This window comes from Gopherus flavomarginatus, chromosome 2 (assembly GCF_025201925.1).
Source record: "Gopherus flavomarginatus isolate rGopFla2 chromosome 2, rGopFla2.mat.asm, whole genome shotgun sequence".
NCBI classification, from domain to species: domain Eukaryota; kingdom Metazoa; phylum Chordata; order Testudines; family Testudinidae; genus Gopherus; species Gopherus flavomarginatus.
Window position 1 is genome coordinate 144,432,621 of NC_066618.1, and position 20,309 is coordinate 144,452,929.

Here is a 20,309-nt window from a genome sequence, read left to right on the forward strand (position 1 = left end):
TTCTGGTTGGTTCTTCAACTACTGGTGAAGGAATCCATCAGCTATTGCATCCAGAAAAATCTGAGCCCTATTATTCTTACTAGCAGTTGTCCTCCAGTCTATATCTCCCATGATCACATAATTCCCATTAGTGTTTACTTCATTAAAAACATTAAAGAGGTCTCTATCCATATCCAAATCGGATCCTGGCGGTCTGTAGCACACCCCAGGCACTATCTCTAGGGGAGGCTCTAGTAGCTTTCTTTCACAATGTGATTTTTGCCCAGACAGACTCTGTCTTATCCATTCCATCCTTTCTTATTTCTTTACAGTCTACCTCATCATTGATATACAACACTACTCCACCACCTTTGCCTTTATTTCTGTCTTTCCTAAAGAGCACATAGCCTTCAATACTTGTACTCCAGTCATGACTACTATTCCACCATGATTCTATTATCTCTATAATATCCAGTTTCACTTCCTGCAGTAGTAGCTCTAGTTCCTCCATTTTTTTGCCTAGGCTCCTCGCATTAGTGTGCAAACATATTAATTTTTGCTGTTTGGCTTCACTGACATTCTTTATCTGATTAGGCAAAGACATTCTACCACTAGTATCACCTATTAGACTGGTATCCGCACTACCCTTCCTCCTTATGTCCATTCTACTATACACGACTGTATCCTTTCTTATTTTGTTTTCTTCCCTCTCAATGTTAAATTCTGGCATGGAGATTGCCTCCACATCTTCCAACCATCTCCCTCAAATTCTTAGTTTAAAGCTCTCTTAATCAGTTGTGCCAGCCTCCATCCTAGAAGTCTATTCCCCTCCTTACTCAGGTAAAGTCCATCCTCAGAGAACAGTCCTCTGTCCATGAATGTTTCCCAGTGGCCATACATCCCAAAACCCTCCTTATAGCACCACTGCCTGAGACATCTGTTAATCACCATAATCTTGTCACACCTTTGTTGCCCTTCTCTAGGAACAGGCAGAATCCCACTGAAGATCACCTGAGCGTCGATTTCCTTAAGCGTCTTCCCCAGCCTGGCATAGTCTCCCTTGATACCTTCTAGTGAGAATCTAGCCATATCATTTGTTCCCACATGAAGGATAATCAGCAGATTCTTTCCCTCTCCCATTAGGATCCTTTTCAGCCTCAGGTCCTCATCCCATATCTTAGCACCCAGCAGACAGCACATCCTTCTGTTCTCTGGATCAGCTCTAGTTACAAGCCTGTCTATTCTTCTCAGTAAGGAGTCCCCAATCACATAGACCTGCCTTTCCTGGTGACAGTGTGATTCTCCGGTCTATCCCCTGTTCCCTCTGGCTGCAAGTCTTCTTGATTTTTATTGTCCCTTGCAATCCTCCACAATCCATCCCGTATCCTCCTGGGGCTCAAATTTGGTAGTGTTGTCTCCATTGACTCTTCCCCTCTTCCTATAGGATTAACTGCTCTTCTCTTCTTCCTTGCCCTCTCACCTTCAGCGATCACCTGCTGTGCCCCTTAATTTTCCAACTCTGCAAACCTGTTCCTGAGCTCTATTTCTCCTTCACTGGCCCGTCTTTTCCTCTGCCTGCTTCTCTTAGTCACATGCTTCCACACTGTCCACTTTCCTCACCCAGCAGCCTCCCCTCAGAATTCTTTGGTCCTGCTTCCATCTGCAAGTCTGAGCTTTTCCCTTCAACCTCCTCATATCTTTGCTCCATCATCTGCTTGAACCCCTTTCTAAACTCAACCGGCTTCCACCTGCATCTCTAATCCTCGGATCTTTTCTTCCATCAGCTCTACCAGGCGGCACTTCATGCAGACAAAATTCTTTTCAGGTACCCCCTCCAGGATCATGTACATGCCGCAGCTTCCACATACAGTCATCCTCATTGTGTCTTCCACTGCTGCCTTTGTATCGGTGGTCATAGTCTTCCCACCTAAAACCTGTTAGTCCAGGAAACACAAACCAAAGCAAACCACCACCATCTACAGCAAAACAAACACACAATGGGCACCAGAACACTGGCAGAACACCATCCACTCCCTTTACTAGCCAGTCTATTCCTCTGCCTAGGTCTCTGAGTCTCCCCCACAAACTCCCCTTGTAAACTCCCACTGAAACTCCCGTTTACAGCTCTCTCAGCAGCTCCTGTGCCACTGCAGCTGTCTATGCCACTGCCTGACTGTCTTGCTACCTTTACAGGACCCCTAACCAGAGAAGCCCCGCTCTCTAATCAGGGCTCAGCTTCTTTCCCAGCACACTGCCTCTACCAGCCTCCACACATATAACTACAAAACACAATACACAAAATACAAAAACCTCTTCCAACAGAACTCTTACTGAAACTCCCCTGTTTACAGCTCTGTTTGCTGGCTCCTGTAAGGCACAGAGCTGAACACAATCTAATATCTAGATAAAGTAAATTCGGTACGTTAAAAAGAAAGAAAGAAGGTCATTGATTTTCCCAAGCACAGGAACCACTGATGGTTCATCATCATCAGTTTGAAGAAGGAGGTATATAAAGATTGTGATGATATTGTGGATGGAAAAAAACATAGTAGAATGTCCTCCTCTATGTCAACTATGGTGTCAGTACTATTAATGCTTAACCACATGTACAATTTGACACAGTGGCAGCATCGTTTGATTTGGACTTCAGTGAAAAATAAGACATGTTATGTGGGAACTACAGTGATGCAATATGAAGGAAAGGATCTCCCACCTCCTCACAGCAGATAACAGTATCTATATTTGGTCACCTGCTGCTTGGCTTTATTGCTAAGAATTTTGTAAAAAAATATTTCTTCTAGGAACACTTATTTGCTGCAATCACTCTTCTGATCGTTACTGTGTCCATAGTGATCATTCTTGACACCAGAATAAAATAGAACTTAATTGGGTAGTAAATAAATCTTAATTGGCTAGTAAATAAATTGTATCTTTAAACCAGCAGGTAATAAATTAATAATATGCTTGAAACCATGTGTGTCTAATCCTATATCAACCTCAGTAATGGCAGTGTCCCTATAAAATGAAAAGGACATACAACTGGATTAGGAGAAACTGTGAAGAAAGTCATTGCTCTTTAATTGTACTGTGGACTAGTATCATTCTATAATGGATCTCTCTAAGTAACTTAATTGACTGGTAGCCAGCACTGTAGATGGATCAGCTGTGGAACACATACCTTTATCTATGTGGTACACAGGCTGTAGATTTTGTATTTTCTTGTAAATCAATGTCAAGCAAAGTGGGTTCTGTTTGATTGTTTTAAAGTAGCATTCTGCGAGGATGAACATGGAGAAAATAATCCTATTATCCTCCTCTCAGCAGGCTCACCCCTGAATTTTTAGACTTTAATCAAACAGTTCTTATTAAAGTTAATGGGAGTTTTATGGCTATATTTCAAACACATTAGGTAAGTCATTAACTTGCCCTCCATAACAGGACAGGGGAATAAGGGATTGTAAGACAATTTTTTTACTTCCCTCCACTGATTGCTTGCATCAAGGGTCATGTAGTCTCCACAGAGCTGCTATTTACCTCTCCTCAGGTAGGTAAGGAATAAGGAGAGACATTTGACTCTGCAGCCCAGTGTGAAAACCAGCACAGAGGGGAAGGGAATCTGCACCAGGCAAAGTGCTCATTCCTGTTCTGCTCGTGGGGCAGCAAAAGTATATGTCACCCATTACTCAGAACAGTCACAAAGCCACAATTCAACCCTTTAAATATTAAAGCCCTGTGCCAATTCAGCCTTTTAAATATTAAAGCCCTGGAACTAAAAGGTAAGTCAGCACTCTGACCACTTAGGCACCAATCAGACCCCCTGAAGAAGGCTGATTAGCTAATTAGCTGAAAATCCCCAATCAGACTGAGAAGGATGATGCACTAATTAACCAGAAGCTTAGTGGTACAAAAGGATATACAGGAAGGAATTGAGGGGGAGGACCAGGGCTAGCTGAGCCCATTATGCTCTGAGATCTCCAGGAAGGCAGGGCTTTTCCTGTGGGAAAGGGCCTAAGGGCCAGAAGCACCATAAATACTTTGCTGTGTGAGACCACATGGGGGATGGTGGCAGGACTGCAAATAAACTCACATGAAGTTGACACCTATTGATAGAGTTTGAGAGGTTTTTAGGGTATCAGAGGGCGGGGATGGAGCCTGCCCCGTTACAAGCCCCTTAATATGTTGTGTGTGGGGATAACATGGTTCAATACTGGGATGTACACTCTTTCATCTCTTGAATTCTGGCTCAAATACAACCCAAAGCTACAATGACAGAAATTGTTACTAGATGATGACTGTTTGGGCGACTATACGTGAAACGAGTTTGATGCTTAGTCCAGCTGTTAGAGGACAGGTATCTCCATAACAAAACAATTGGCACTCTTTTTGGCACTCTCAGATGGATGGATAAAGAGCAGATGGGAAATGAACTTCCCTCTCATGCCTAACAATCTTTCCTACAGGTCAGGATTGAACCTACTAGTAGGGCAGTGAGGAGGCATTTGCTGTCCTTGTTAAACCTCTACTGTGGATAAAGAGAGGGTTTCAATGTCCAAGGTAGTCAATCCAGCTCCTTCCACAAGCATATTATTCATATAGAGAAAAAAAACATTAAAAGAGAAAGAAATGGAAGAAAGAGTGAGGAAATAGAGGGAATAAGATGAGTGAGGAAAATGATAAGAAAGAAGAGGGTTCAGGCAGGGGATGAGCAAAAGTTAGATTCAGTTATTGAACACATTTGAATAATTTGTCACATCAGCTATTTGCTTCAAGGTGTTAGTGAAAAAGACACCAAAGGGCTGGATCCACTGCCAGGACTGGTGCCAGCTGTTTCTCCAACTAGCTTCCCACTCTACCCACCAAACCCTTTTCCCTTGCCATTTTCCATCTCAGCCCTTCACAACTTGCTACAGCTTCTCTCCCACTTCCTCTGACCCTTCTCTAGAAGAAATTCTCTTGACAGTTGGAAACTGTTGTAGGGTGGCGGATCTCCAGTTGGCTTCCCTGTTCTCAGGCCAGCAAGAAAGCTAATCCTTATGTTGCTCCAGGCTATGGGGGTCACAGATTCATCTTCCTTACAGCCATTGTCATTTAGCTGATTTAGGAAGTGACTGGTCTCTTACTCTAGTTAATTTTACTAGTTAACATACAAATATTATGATTTAGACAATAACATGATAACCACAGTTTAAATGCATTATCTTAGCATTATCAAATTGTGGATACTGACTGTTGGATACCAAACACTTCTGAGTGTTAGAGTATCAGCACAAAAACAGGTTTCAGAATCATAAAAATTAGGAGATCATAAAGTTCCATGATAATTGTTACACTGTACTGAGAGTATCACATTCATACAGTAGGCTTTAACGAAAATTGTGTATGTCCAATTAACTTCAGAAAGACTGATTTCTGTTTACTTTCTCATATATTCACACAAAGGATTTACAATTCATTCATAAAAAGCACTAGGCTACCAAACAAAGTCATATGAGAATTATTTTTTTCTAAAGGGTCTAAGTCCAATTCCACCCTTAGATATTTGTTCATTTATCTACAGAATTGTCATGCATTTTGTTTGAAAAGAACTGCACTTCCTTATATAAAGCAACAAAATAACTACCACTTTATTCCTCAGTATGGCTTAAAACATGTTAAATAACTCTGCTGTAAGCCAGGAATGGATCCACGCCAAAATTTTAGATATGACCAACAATCCTATTTCTCTATGCTGGCTGAATCAAAACACCTTGAAACTTATAAAACTTCAGATTCAGATTCCCTGTACCTGGGTATATGAGTTTTCAGCCCCAGTGTTGTGATATGGCTTGTAACAGGGAATGTATGGAATTTGGATCCAGCTTCCTAGTCCAGATCTTGATGTCTTTTAAACTTAGCTGTATTATAAACTGTAGGATTATGGTCAAACCATTAACACAGAATATCACAGAATTTATTTAGAAAATCAGAAGCTGTTCCAAGAAATCAATTCCAGTATGAAGACTATTTGATTTGTTTCTTCAATAAAATGTTATACATTTGTTTCATTTACAAATAAAGTACCTAATCTAGCACATGCTTGCTACTGAGACAAACAGCAGTAGGACTAATCATCCTTGCATGTACTATGCCTGGTAATAAATGTTTGCAAAGTATGCCTCTAACAACATCAGCAATGCAGGAGAATTCACTAGATGATCAAAGTTCTTTTCTACTCTGATATGAATGAAAAATATTAGAATATTTTAACTCAGATTATAAATATTTTGTAAAATTAATGCATTCCCATGATGGGTGGGAGGAACCTGCTTGACACCTGGCACAAGTGCTTGTCACTGTTAGATTTCCTCCATTTGGGAAAGTGCAGTGACTGCTTCCTCTCTGTGCAAGCATAGCACCTCCAAAGATAGTGGAGAGAAACCAGGGTCACGATCCTAACCAGAGAGTGGGTGGGTTATACTAGTTGGGGGGTGGAACAGCAGGCTTACCAGATGAGTCAGGCATGAACAGTAAATCCTTCCTGCTCAATGGACTAATTGGAGAAGGATTGCATCAACATGAGTTTCACACTAACTTCTATTCAGGTTGATGGCTAAAAGCCTCAATTTAGCTCAAACTAATAAAAAAGCTGATAATTACAGTATGTGTACAAAATTGCATGTTGAGAATAAAAAAATTCCATCCATTTTTTCTAGTATAGGTTAACAGAAAAGATATCATCTGACACATCCCAGATCTCATTAATCCATTAGCAACCAGAGATCAGTTCAGTACTGCTTGGACTTACTGTACCTTACTAAACTGTTAGTGCTGTCGGGATCTTGTGCTGCCACTGTACCAACAACAGTCCCAATTTTCGCATTTTCATAAACTTCCATGACATAGGAAGGCATAGAGAATAGTGGAGGTTCATCCACATCCCCAACAATGATCTTCAACATTGTCACATCTTTAAATGGTCCCAAGTGTGAAAAACGGAAATCCAGGTGTGTATTTGCTCCTTCTATATTAAGTGTATACGATTTCTTTTTTTCATAGTTGAGTGGCTGTTGGAAGAAAGAGATATGACATTACCATGCTGTGCTTTTGTTTGAATTGCTTGCAAACAAAATATATTTCAGATTTGTTGGAAAGACAATTGGAGTATGTCTACACTGCATCAAACCACCTGCGGTTGGCCCACGTCAGCTGACTTGGTTTTATGGGGCTATAAAACTGTTGTGTAGAAATTTGGACTTGGGCTGAATACATGAAAAAAATTCTGAATTTACATTCTGCTTCTTTTTAAATTATATTAATGCAATGGTAACTTTGCAGCTGTACATTCAGTCAGGAAATATAAAATTTAAGGATGCAAAATTGTAGTGTATTAATAAATTAATAAATTTAAGGATGCAAAATTGTAGTGTATTAATATTATGTGTAGTGTATTAATATTATGTGTAATCTAGTGTATTAATATTATGTCACAGGGCCACATTTTTCATTAATTTGCCCTTCTGATTATCTGGAGTAACTCCATTGAAATCACTGGAGCAGAATTTGGTCTTATGTATTTAATTCTGTGATCACATGATATTTCTTACTAATTTTTTCTTTAAACAATTTTAGATATTCATGTTTACCATCTGGTACTACTGTGCAGTACTGAGTGCACGTAAGACAAAAGGGCAACATGCTCATAATTTTGTGAAACATTCTGGGGAGCTACACTGAGGGAAAAGGGGTAATAAAAAACAGCATGGGGAATGCTTCCAGTTACCTTGTAATCAGTACAATACAATCCCAGGATCACAGAGATTGGCCTGTGATTCTAGATGCAAAGTGAACACACTCCATGATGCAAGCACATATGCAGTGTACTCTTGTACCAACTTAATGGAAATATGTGCTCAAGCTGCAGTTTTAAAAGGATCAATATGTGTGTGTATGTGTATTTTTTTCACTAAATTCCCAAATGGCTGAAGAGATTTTGTTCTAATGTTTGAACCAATTCCACCTTTGATCAGACACCAGGCAAGGAAAATTTAAGATCACCATTTGAATATTTAAGAATATTTTGATCATATGAAAAAAAGTAGCTTATAATGGAAATTGTTCTGCAACCTCAAGAAAGTTCTAACTGTTTAACAATGTTATCAAGACATTTTGTGAAATTACATAAAAATAAAGCATGTATCTCTTTTTAAACAATGAACACTGCACCTTGTGGTATGCACCCACCCACACAAAACATAGCCCTGATCTAGCACTGAGCTCCCTGTAGGCAGAAACGATACCCCAACACAGAACTCCATTGAAATCACAAAGGGCTGAATGAGTAGAACTGAGCAGAACAAGAGTGAAGCTTCAGAGTGATGGCTACACATGTGCAAAAAAATCACGAATTAAGGCAGGAACTGTGATGAACTAGATGTGTGAACCATGGGGGCTGTATGTTGCAAATGAAAGGGAGTTTGCTATGAACATCAAGTTTACAGTATGTTTTGGTGATAAGATATGGCACTTAGGTTTGTTTGGCTGTTAAAGTTGCCTAATGTGGTGATTTCTTCAGTTTCTACTGTGTGTGTTGACAGGAAATTAACTTGTGCAATCTTAATGCTAAGGAAATTAGGTCTATTTGCATGAAAATATATGTTATTTTAAAAGTTATACAAATTTTCCAGGATCTAGCAAATCTTTCAGCATGAAGAACAGAACCATATACATCATTCAAAATACATAATCATTGCCAATTGCCACAACATAATTATGTAATTATATCTCATATGATATTGTTAGTCAGTGATTTAATAAGTACTTCTATTTTAAATGAAGTGAACATAAATTGACAATTCATACTGCTAGATGGCATGTTTAGACAATGATTAATCAATTATACAACACAATGCAAAATGCAACTAACATACAATGTGTATTACTTTGGAAACACACTTTACTCCATAGCTGTGGAAAGATGAAAGTAAATGTGCCTATAGCAATATTTGGACTCTCAAGTAAACTGTGGAGAGCTATAAATCATTCTAAATCAAATACATGGTTGCAAGATACACAGTCTAATTAGGAACTTAATTGTTTTTTGCAGTTACTTTAAATGAAGTTTATCTCTATCTTTAACAATATTTTTAGCTACAGCAATGTAGGAATAATAACTTCATATAAGCAGGAAACAGCTGAGATTTCAAGGACATCTATGGCTTTATTTTCAAAAGATAGACCCATACAGTTTTCCTCTCTTCTTCTTTCTGTTTCCTCCAGCCTGTCCAAGAGAATCTGCCATTGAGAAGTGGGAGAGGAAGACCATTCCACTCTGCTATTTTGTGCTTCACGGTGATAGGAAGACCGATGCCCTTTAATATCGAGCTATTCCATAACATATGGGACACATACTATAGTGATTTACACCCCATACAATCATACTGAAGGCAGTGAGATGACAGGGAGAAAATCAGTGGTGAATTTGCCATTTTAAATCCTGAGGTGAACTTAGGACACTCACTCATATAACAAACACTAACAAAATATTCCATAACTGCCAATAATTCTTGCTATCATTTGACCTTTTTCTTTTACATCTGATGTAAAATGTGGGAAATTGAAATCTGTTTGTAATTTGGACTGACAGAACTAGGTTTGGGTGGCTGCTGCTTGAATTTGTGTACACTTTCATTGAATTTGGCTTTACGTAATCTTAAAAACAAACAAACAAACAAAAAACCCTGCGTCCATGATTACATTTGCACCTGAAACAGTGGAGGCCTGGTTGAAACTGCGCTAAAAATTTGATATACAGCATTCAACCTACTGTAGATTACGTAGCATTTGGGCTGTATATACCTTTGTGGTTTTGCTCTTCCAGTTGTTTCAGGTTCATGTTAATATAAAAACCACTAATGAATCTCACGGGACCATTTCCAAAACTCACTGGTTTACTAAGCAATTAGGGGATTAATTGGGGGAAGTATTCATTATCATAGTGCAGTATGGGTTTCTCAGGACTCAGATTTTGGTGAGGTTCAGCAGTAGTTCCATCGGCAGTAGGAGGGCTGTTTCCTATTCCACGTCAGCACAGGGGCAATGTGAAGCAATATGGGCTGGGCTATTCCACAGAGTAACATGGTATCTACTTGTTTGAGGGAGTCAGTAAAAATATAGCCAACTTCTTCCTCACATGATAGGATGGGTGGTTGGGAGGAATATGCCACCCAATCATTCTCTGAAGAGTCCAGGGAAGTAATGGTTTTTGTCACACTTTCACCCTCTTCCCCCTAGACCTGAAAAACAATATGAAGTGAAGGGAAATTGTAGCTTGCTCATGAGATTTTCATGGGATTTTGAGGTCTCTTCTGTAGACAGGGGCCTGAAGGATTGAAGAGTGCACTCACAGGGATCATGAGGGAAGGAGGTTGTGAGGGGATAGAAGGCTTTGGATCAGACCACAACAAGGTTAGAGAGAATCCTCACAGATGTTGATGTGGGCTTTTCAGTCAGGTTGACCAACCTGGCCCAGAGCCTTGAGTGAATCCTCGGAAGTTTATTCTTGCATCAAAACTTCAAACATGCCAAATTTCAGATGATTTTGAGGAGAAATTTTGTGCAGACTTAATTATTATATTTACGTGTGACTTTTCTGATGTGCTCATGGTACAGTACATTCTTCCATGGAAAAGCAAGAGGGAAGAGATTTTCTTATATGCATATTCTTATATGCTTTAGAGAATCTGCTGCAACTTTATTTACTGAACAAAACTGATTCTGATCTTAGAGAGATAAGCGATTCAAGGTAAAATGTTATAGTGATTAAACAAGGAGAAAGATTTTTAAAGATTATCTGAAATGACCTTCCATTTCCTGAACTGGAATCACAGGAGTACAGAATTAGTTTAGGGGCTTGTATTCAGGTGCTTGATAAAAATATAGATCTTAAATGCCTTCCAGGCACCCATTTATACAATTGACCAAACACTAAACATATTGCAGAAGGATGCTTTTAACGTGTATACAACCAGTGGGGATAGTATGACATCTCTGAGGCAATACAGGGGACATGGGATGCCAGGATTTTTCTGCAGCATTGGATTTCAACTCATCCAAACCATAGTATGAGCTCAGCAAAATATGCCCTTGTATGTCTGAATGTGCAAGTCATTCACATCACCTATTATTTTGCATGGTGATACAAGAACAGGCTGTGTGCACATTGGTCATACCCTAAAGTAAAATAGTGTGAAAATGAACATTTCCCAACTGTTACCTTGTCAGCTATAAATGGTGTTAACTCAGATTTTAACCTGGTTGAAGTGTACATTTGTATCAGTGGAATTTCTGCACCTTCTCATTATGTTTTTAAAATGTCAATATATTGCATTTAATGGGCAATAGTCACAGTGAGTTTTTAGAGGCTTGAACCACTCTCATTTTAAACAAAATATTCCAGATTATGACTTTGGTTATATTGATATAACCATACTGACTTTGCTGGGATTGCAGGGACATAAAGAAGGGCAGAATTTATTTCTATGCATCTGAGTAAGTTGTCACTCTTAATATACAGGGACACATTTAATATTAAAAGGCAGATGCTACAAACAAATGAATCAACATTTGACATGATATGGATAGACATAGGAGCCATTTTAAAAAACCCACACACAATAAAAAAAAATGTTAGTAATAACATTGCATAACTCATGTTCAAATTAGTTGTGCATACTGTAAAATAAAAAAATAATGCATCGGCCAATATTGGAGTTGTAATATAAAGGTATTTTTATTTACTTTTAGATGTAGGACTATTGCTATGTGCTTATACTAATCAGAAAGAGAGTTTGTTCTCATTTCTTCTTCCTGCCAAGATGGTTCCTGCCAAGATGGTTGCAGCCTCACCGGCTGGAGCTCAAGAAGGGGTTGTTCCTCCAGTGTGTTCATTAGATGTGACGGTGGAAAAGTCCATTTGTTTGGAGACTGATGCAAAAGTTACTGTGTGCAGACTGGTAGATCCCACGGTTCTATGAGCTGATGTTATAAGCCTTGTTCCTGTGTTGCCTGATGGGGTTGTGCACCCAGGCCAAATGTATCTGTAGGGAAGCTGACTTGGGAACTGCACTTGGGGATTGGAAGGATTTGGAATGAAGGGAGTATGTGTTCAAAAGGAGAAAGAGTTTTCTGTACCTTTCTCTGGTCTTGGGGAACAGCTGACAGAGGAATTTGTTGGTATAGATACAGTGCAAATAGTTCTCCTTAGTCTGGGAAATGGCTTGCAGGATGTACTCCATTTCAAACTCTGCATGGGTGCTCAGGAGGGGCAAGAATACATTGGAGCTTTGCCACAATCAGGCTGTATCAGTAATGTAGGGGTGTAGGGCAGTTTATCAGTCACACCTCTGACTCACCCTTCTCCTGTGAGTGGAGAGGGGAGTAGTACTGTGCTTTCCTCGGTTGCAGGGGTCCATTCACTTTAAGGGACTTTACTTAGGATTATTAAGAATGAGTTGACCAGAGGGAAAAGTGGCCCAAAAGAAGCATTTTTTTAGACTCTGAAGTAGATTTTTTGTTTTTTGTTTGTTTGTTCTGGGGGCCCCAGAAACAGAGGGAAGCTGTGTTGCTGATAAGGATAAGCAGAAAGGCCCGTTGTGAATAAGCAACCATGAATAATGAGAATAAGGAAGGACCTAACTTGTCTATTTCTAACTCTATGTCTCCTGAGGGGCCACCCAGGAAGAACCCTATGCAGCTGTCATAGCCAATCAGGATCAGGCTTCTCGGCAGGATGCCTCACAATGGAAAGATTATTTTAGGATGCCTTGGCATAGATTTGTGATACGTCTGAGCTAGAGAGAGGACATGAACAAAAGTCACACTAGGGATTTTGTTGTTTTGGCTCCGGTTAAAATCTTTAGGATTCGTGTTTGCACAGCTGAAAACTGTGATCCACCTGTGAGGCAGCAGAGAATTCAATGTCAGCTTTCACTCTGATAATGAACTGTATTTTTCTGGGAGCGGTTTGTAGTTGGGAAAGGGAGTAGGCATTGGGAGGATACAGAAGCTGTTTCTTTATTCTAACCTGCCATTAAGCCTGTGACTATTTTCTTCCCCAATGGAAACATACATGAAACAGACATTCTGCACTGAGTTCCATGTTATGCCGAAGTGCTGTAGTCTCCAATTAAAATATGGGGTCAATTTAGAGTTTGGAATAGTGAATTCAAAGGCACCTTTGTACCTTTCCAGGTAAATAATACAGTTCAGCATCTTGCCAATATATTTTATTTAGTTTTGAACAGAGTTACTGTAGGTATCCTTGGAAGCCATGCACTTGTCTTAACTGTGGCATTACAGAGTGTTTGAGGAAGTACATGCATGTTTGTTCCAACAAGATTGAGGACTACAGGGACTTCATTAGATGCTGTGTGTGTGTAAAAAGTGGCATGTTTATAGGCAGTGCCCAGAGACATGGCAAAACAGGGCAAGACTTCATTCCTGTGCAGAGAATGACCTTTCTTCCTTACTTGAGCCAGGGGGTAGAGGATTTCAAGCAGCCTTGCAATCATTGATGAAAAACGGTTACCCACCTTTTAGTAACTGTTGTTCTTCAAGATGTGTTGTTCATGTCCATTCAAAGTAGGTGTGCGCATGCTGCGTGAACACCAGCCGGAAGATTTTCTCCCAGCAGCATCCATGGGGTCGGCTCAGGTGCCCCCTGGAGTGGCGCCGCCATGGCGCCCTATAATTGGGCCTGCCGACCCTCCACTCCCTCAGTTCCTTCTTACCGGCACTCCGACAGAGGGGCAGGCGGGTGGGTGTTGGAATGGACATGAACAACATATCTCGAAGAACAACAGTTACTAAAAGGTGGGTAACCGTTTTTTCTTCTTCGAGTGGTTGTTCATATCCATTCAAAGTAGGTGACTCACAAGCCTAACCTTAGGAGGCGGGGTTGGAGACCACTGCTGACTGGAGTACTGCGCGACCAAAGGCTGCATCATCCCTAGCCTGGTGTGTGATGGCATAGTGCAACGTGAACGTGTGGATGGAGGACCACGTGGCCGCTTTACAAATCTCCTGAGTCGGAACCTGAGCCAGGAATGCAGCCGAGGAGGCCTGCGCCCTAGTGGAGTGGGCCGTGACCAGAGAGACAGGGGTCTTCGCTATACAGTAGCATTCCCGGATGCAGGTTGCGATCCACGAAGAGATTCACTAAGAGGAGACCGGTAGCCCTTTCATCCTCTCTGCCACTGCGACGAAGAGCTGGGTCGAACGTCTGAACAGCTTGGTACGCTCTATGTAAAAAGCCAAGACCCTGCGGACATCGAGGGAGTGTAGCCTCCACGCTTCACTGGAGACATGTGGTTTCGGGTAAAACACTGGGAGAAAGATATCTTGGCCCATGTGGAACTGTGAAACAACCTTGGGTAGGAAAGCTGGATGAGGTCTAAGTTGGACCTTGTCCTTGTAGAAGACTGTGTACAGGGGCTCAGATGTTAACGCTCAAAGCTCCGACACCCGTCAGGCCGGGGTGATGACCACCAGGAAGGCAGTCTTGTATGACAGGTACAGCAGGGAGCACGAGGCCAGAGACTCAAAGGGAGGCCCCGAGAGGACGGAGAGGACCAGGTTCAGGTCCCAAGCAGGGGTCGGCTGACGCACATGCAGGAAGAGCCTGTCCATACCCTTGAGGAAACGCCCAACCAGTGGGTTCGCAAACACTGAGGTACCCCTCTCTCCCGGATGAAAAGCGGATATGGCCGCCAAATATATGCAAATGGAGGAAAGGGAGAGGCCCAGTTGTCTTAGGTGAAGCAAATAGTCAAGGACAACAGGAATTGGAACCCCCAGCGGGTCGTGACCCCACTGACCCGACCAGATGGAGAAGCGCTTCCATTTAGCCAAGTAGGTGGCCCTAGCTGACGGTTTCCTGCTACCCATCAGCACCTGCCTAACCTGCTGGGAACATTGCAACTCCACCAGGTTCAGCCATGGTGCATCCAGGCTGTGAGGTGAAGGGACTCGAGGTTCGGATGGTAGAGGGAGCCCCAGTCTTGTGCGATCAGGTCCGGGAGTAGGGGCAGCGTCAGGGGCGCCTGAATGGACACATGCAGGAGTGACGTGTACCAATGCTGGCGCGGCCATGCCAGAGCTATCAGGATTACCCTGGCACGATCCCTGCAAATCTTTAAAAGCACCCTGTGTATCAGGGGGATCGGAGGAAAGGCATAGAGCAAGCCGTCTTCCCATGGCTGAAGGAAAGCGTCTGACAGAGACCCCCGACTGCGGCCCAGAAGGGAGCAAAACCGTCGGCACTTCCTGTTTTCCCTTGAGGCAAACAGGTCTAACCAGGGAAGGCCCCAGAGCTGGAAAATTGAGGGCACCACGTCCCATCGGAGGGACCACTCGTGACTCTGGAACGAACGGCTGAGGGTATCCACCAAGCCGTTCTGCTCCCCCAGAAGATAGAATGCCATCAGGTGAGTGGCATTGTGGACGCAGAAATCCCACAGCGCAAGGGCTTCCCTGCAGAGGGGAGAGGAGCGTGCACCCCCGTTTGTTGATATAAAAGACTGCCACCGTGCTGTCCGAAGGGGCTGAAACACACCTGCTGGCCAGGTGAGACTGGAAAGTCAAACACACCAGGCAGACCGCTCTCAGCTCCCTGACATTGATATGCAATTCGAGGTCCTCCGGCGACCACAAGCCCTGCGTCCTGAGGCGTCCCAGGTGCGCTCCCCAACTTCGATCCGAGGTGTCTGTCACCAGGGAGAGGGAGGGCTGCGGGGCAGCAAAGGGAACACCCATGCAGACTTCCCGCGGGTTGAGCCACCACTGAAGCGAGCGCAGCACCAAGCGGGGAACGGACACCACGGAGTCCAGGGGGTCCCTGACCGGGCGATAGACTGTCTCCAACCAGGACTGCAGCGGGCGAAGCCGGAATCTGGCATGGACCACCACATAGGTGCATGCCACCATGTGGCCCAACAGCCGGAGGCAAACTCGCGCCGTAGTAACCGGGGTGCGGTGCAGTCCAAGGATGAGCTCGGAAATTGCACGGAACCTGGACTCCGGCAAATACTTTTTGGCGTGTGTGGAGTCCAAAACCGCTCCTATGAACTCTATGCGTTGCGTTGGAGACAAGGTGGATTTGGCATCATTCAAGAGGAGGCTCAGATTGAGAAAGGTCCGTCTGCTTAACAGCACCTGGGTTTCTACCTGTTCCTTGGAGTGACCCTTTATGAGCCAGTCATCCAGGTAGGGGAATACCTGGATGCCGTGCCTGTGCAGGAAGGCCGCCACGACCGCCAGGCACTTCGTGAAGACCCTGGGAGCAGTTGACAGGCCAAATGGGAGCACCGTGAACTGCCAAACGGGAGCACTGGCCACGACGAACCTGAGATACCAGCGGTGCCGTGGAATTATGGCGATGAGGAAATAGGCGTCCTTTAAGTCGAGGGCGGCATACCAATCTCCTGGATCCAGGGAGGGGATGATCGAGGACAGGGAGACCATGTGGAACTTGAGTTTCCTCACAAACTTGTTCAGCAGCCGCAAATCTAGGATGGGTCTCAGGCCCCCTTTTGCCTTCAGTACGAGGAAGTACCGGGAGTAGAAGCCTTTGCCCCTGTGCTCCCGTGGGACTTCCTCCACCGCCCCTGCCTCCGTGAGGGACTTCACTTCTTGAACCAGAAGTAGCTCGTGAGAAGGGTCCCTGAAGAGGGATGGGGAAGGGGGTTGGTGGGGTGGGAGGGAGGAAAACTGGATAGAATATCCCCTCTCTACCGTGTGGAGCATCCATTTGTCCAACGTAATTCGGGACCAGGCATGGTAGAAGTGGGATAGACGTGACCCAAAGGTAGGGGTGGGAGGATCCAGAGTCTCGACTTGTAGGTCACCCTTGACCGTACCATCAAATAGGGGGTCTAGGCCCAGATGGTGGTCTCGATTGGCCAGACGCCTGGCCGGAGGGGTGACGCTGATGACACCTCCTGCCATTTCTACCCTGCCTGCGCCCCAGCTCCTGGCGGACCTGTGGCTGGTATGGGCGAGGGGCTGCCTGCGGCCTAAATTGTCTGCGCTGGGTCACGGGGGTATGCAAGTCCAGCGAGTGAAGCGTGGCCCTCGAGTCCTTTAAACTATGGAGACGTTTGTCCATTTTCTCTGAAAACAGCATCTGCCCTTCGAAGGGGAGGTCTTGAATCATCTGCTGGACCTCATAGGGCAGGCCAGAGATCTGGAACCAGGCGCCCCGCCGCATGACCAGGCCTGTGGCCAGAATGGGCGAGGCTGAGTCCGCTGCATCTAAGGCAGCCTGGAGAGAGGCTCGAGAGATCAGTTTGCCCTCCTCCACTAGGGCCGAAAACTTTGATCTCGAGTCCTGGGGAAGGAGCTTCACGAACTTCGACATGGCCGAACTCGTGTTGTGGCCATATCGGCTTACTATTGCCTGTTGATTGGCAATGCAGAGTTGGAGTCCCCTTGCGGAGTACACCTTCCTGCCAAAGAGCTCAAGTCTTTTTGCATCCCTGCTCTTTGGTGTTGACCCTTGATGCTCTTGCTGGTTAGCCGCATCTACTACCAGGGAGTCGGGGGGATGGTGGGTGTACAGGTGTTCATGCCCTTTAGAGGGGACGAAGTAGCGCCGCTCCGTCCTCTTGGCAGTAGGGGCCAATAAGGCTGGTGTTTGCCATAGGGTGCGGGACGTAGCCGCTATTGTCTTTATCAGCGGGAGGGCCACTCTGGATGGCCCTGAGGGGGCCAGGATGTCCACTACAGGGTCCGCATCCACCTCGATCTCCTCCGCTTGGATTGCGAGGCTTTGAGCTGCTTGCTGAAGGAATTGTTGGAGAATTCAAGTGTCCTCTAGGGCTGGAGCCGCAGCCGTGCCCAAGACCGCCAAGACTGGGGAGGACGACGAAGAGATTACATGGAGTGGCCCTTCCTCCAGTGCATGCAGCCCCTCCAGGTCCTGCGGCACATGGTATTGAGGTTGCGGTGCCGGTCCCAAGTCCAAATGCGGCACCGCGGCCAGTACCGGGGTCGCCAGTGAGCGACTTGGCATATCATGTGGTGCCGGTGTAGCCCGAGCTAAAGCAGCTGTTGGTGCCGCTGCCCAGTTAGGGGGTGCTGAACTTGACGACGGCACACCCCTGCCAGGCGACGGTGCTGGTAGGGGAGGCAGCTGTGCCGGGGCCACCGACGTTGAGGACACCGAAGCTGACCGTGACCGAGGGCCGAACGCCTGGCCTACCGACTGATGGTAGGCCCGGGAGTCCAAAACGGCCACTGCGAGGGTGGCTGCCATTGTTGCTGCCACTGCGGGTAACGTTGGTGGATCACCCCCAATATCGATCCCCTGCTCCGCGACCTGCTGGAGTGATAGGAGTTCGCCTCTGTGTCCGATGTCTCTGAGTATGAGGACCTGGGGGGAATGGTGCCCGGTGCCGAAGGTGAGCGGTGCCGAGGCGAAGGAGAGCCTCTCCTCTGGTCTGGTGCCGCCTTCGCAGCTTGGTGTGGGGAGGGAGGCGACAGCATGGCCGGCTTGCCTCTAGATTGTACTGGTGGGCGGACCACAGTAGGCAACTCCCGACGATGTGAGGAGGCCGGTGCTGGGAGACCCATCAGGTCTGAGGCCGCCTCGACCGACTCTGGTGTCGACGAGGGGCATATGTCTCTGCTGAGGCCCAGAGACTTGACCGCCCTCTCTGCGGTGCGAGAGTTGATGGAACCGCCAGGGGCTGTAACCCAGCCTGTCTGCTTAGCCCCGGGGGCAGGGGCGGCCTCGGGTTCTGGTGGGGAGACCGATCCCTCACTGGCTTCTTTTTCTTGGCGGGCACCGGCGAAGGTGAGTGGTACCGCATTGAGGCTGACTTCCTATGACCCGACTCCGCCTGGTGTCAGATCTTGGACAATCTGGGCTGGGCCCTAAGTCCTGATGCCGGTGCCGGGGCACTGCACATCGAGGATGACATGCTGGGGCCCACCTCAGCCAGTTCTGGGTCCGAGGGTGGTCGCAAGGCCGCCTCCATCAGGATGACTCTAAGTCTTTGAGCCCTGTCCTTGAGAGTTCTTGGGCAGAAGCCTCTACAGATAAAGCACTGGTCCTTTTGGTGGCTCTCTCCGAGACACCTCAAGCACGCAGAGTGCGGGTCACTCTTGGGCATGAATTTCCCGCAGTCCTTGCAGAGTTTGAACCCGGGGGACCCGGACATGCCCCAGCGGGCGACGAAGACTGTGGGGGGAGACCCCCCAACTACAAAAACTATATATAAAGATCTATCTAACTAACTATAATATAACTGAATACACGGACTAAACGGTACGGATAGGACACTGCCAGATTGCTATGCAAGAGAAGTTCCAGGTAACCGTCACCGGCGGTAAGAAGGAACTGAGGGGGTGGAGGGTCGGCGGGTCCCTTTATAGGGCACCAAGGCGGCACCACTCCAGGGGGCGCCTGAGCTGACCCTACGGACGCTGCTAGGGGAAAAGCTTCCAGCTGGTGTGCACGCGGCGCGCGCATACCTACTTTGAATGGACATGAACAATCACTCAAAGAAGAAAGCCCTATTTTGAGCAGCATGGCCTCTCTACTTTTGAGAGAAGGACTGGCTTTATCCTGTTGTGGTAAAGGATTGGGAAGGAGTTAGGGTAAGGGAGTGGGAACCTTTGAAAGCCAGGACAATACAGAAGAGGGTACAAGAACTGATCATGTGGAGGAGTCTATCAGGACTGATGACGAAGAAAGAGAGAAAATTGGGAAGGAACATCTGCAGGTGTAATTGGTTGTACAGGAAGCCAAGTCACCAGGGTTGGCAGGTTCTGGTATAGCAAACTTGATAGTTGGAGAGCATATTTTTATGTGCTGAGCTTCAAGAACAGGAGGATTTTTTAGACGAGAGGATTCAAGGAGATTGCTGGGGTTATGGCCTACAACTGTCTGACCATATATAGGACTGCCAGCTGTCTAATCACAGAAACCCAAACACCCGTGCCCCGCTCCCTGCCCTACCCCTTCGCCGAGGACCTGTCCCTACTCTACCCCTGCTCCAAGGCCCTGCCCCACTCACTCCATTTGCCCCCTTCCTCCATTGCTCTCTCTCCCCTACCCTCACTAACTTTCACCAGGCTGGGGCAGAGGATTGGGGTGCAGGAGGGATGGGGGCTCTGAGAGGGAGTTTGGATGCAGGAGGGGACTCAGGGCTTGGGAAGGGGAGTTGGGGTACAGGAGGGGGTGAGGCGTGCGGGCTCCAGCTGGGCGGCGCTCACCTTGGGCAGCTCCCGGTTGGTGGTGCAGTGGGGCTAAGGCAGGGTGCCTGCCTGCCCTGACTCCACACTGTTCCTGG

General features: G+C 45.6%; 1 protein-coding gene across 5 annotated transcripts in view; it reads right to left on the bottom strand.

Moving 5' to 3' along the window:
• CDH18 (cadherin 18) overlaps window positions 1-20,309 on the bottom strand; it is a 1,010,793-nt gene that overhangs the window by 91,523 nt on the left and 898,961 nt on the right. For all 5 annotated transcript variants that reach the window (XM_050937421.1, XM_050937420.1, XM_050937419.1 and 2 more), the window contains one exon: window positions 6,769-7,022. In XM_050937421.1, coding sequence (XP_050793378.1) covers window positions 6,769-7,022 — 254 coding nt within the window. The remainder of the gene's footprint in view (window positions 1-6,768; window positions 7,023-20,309) is intronic.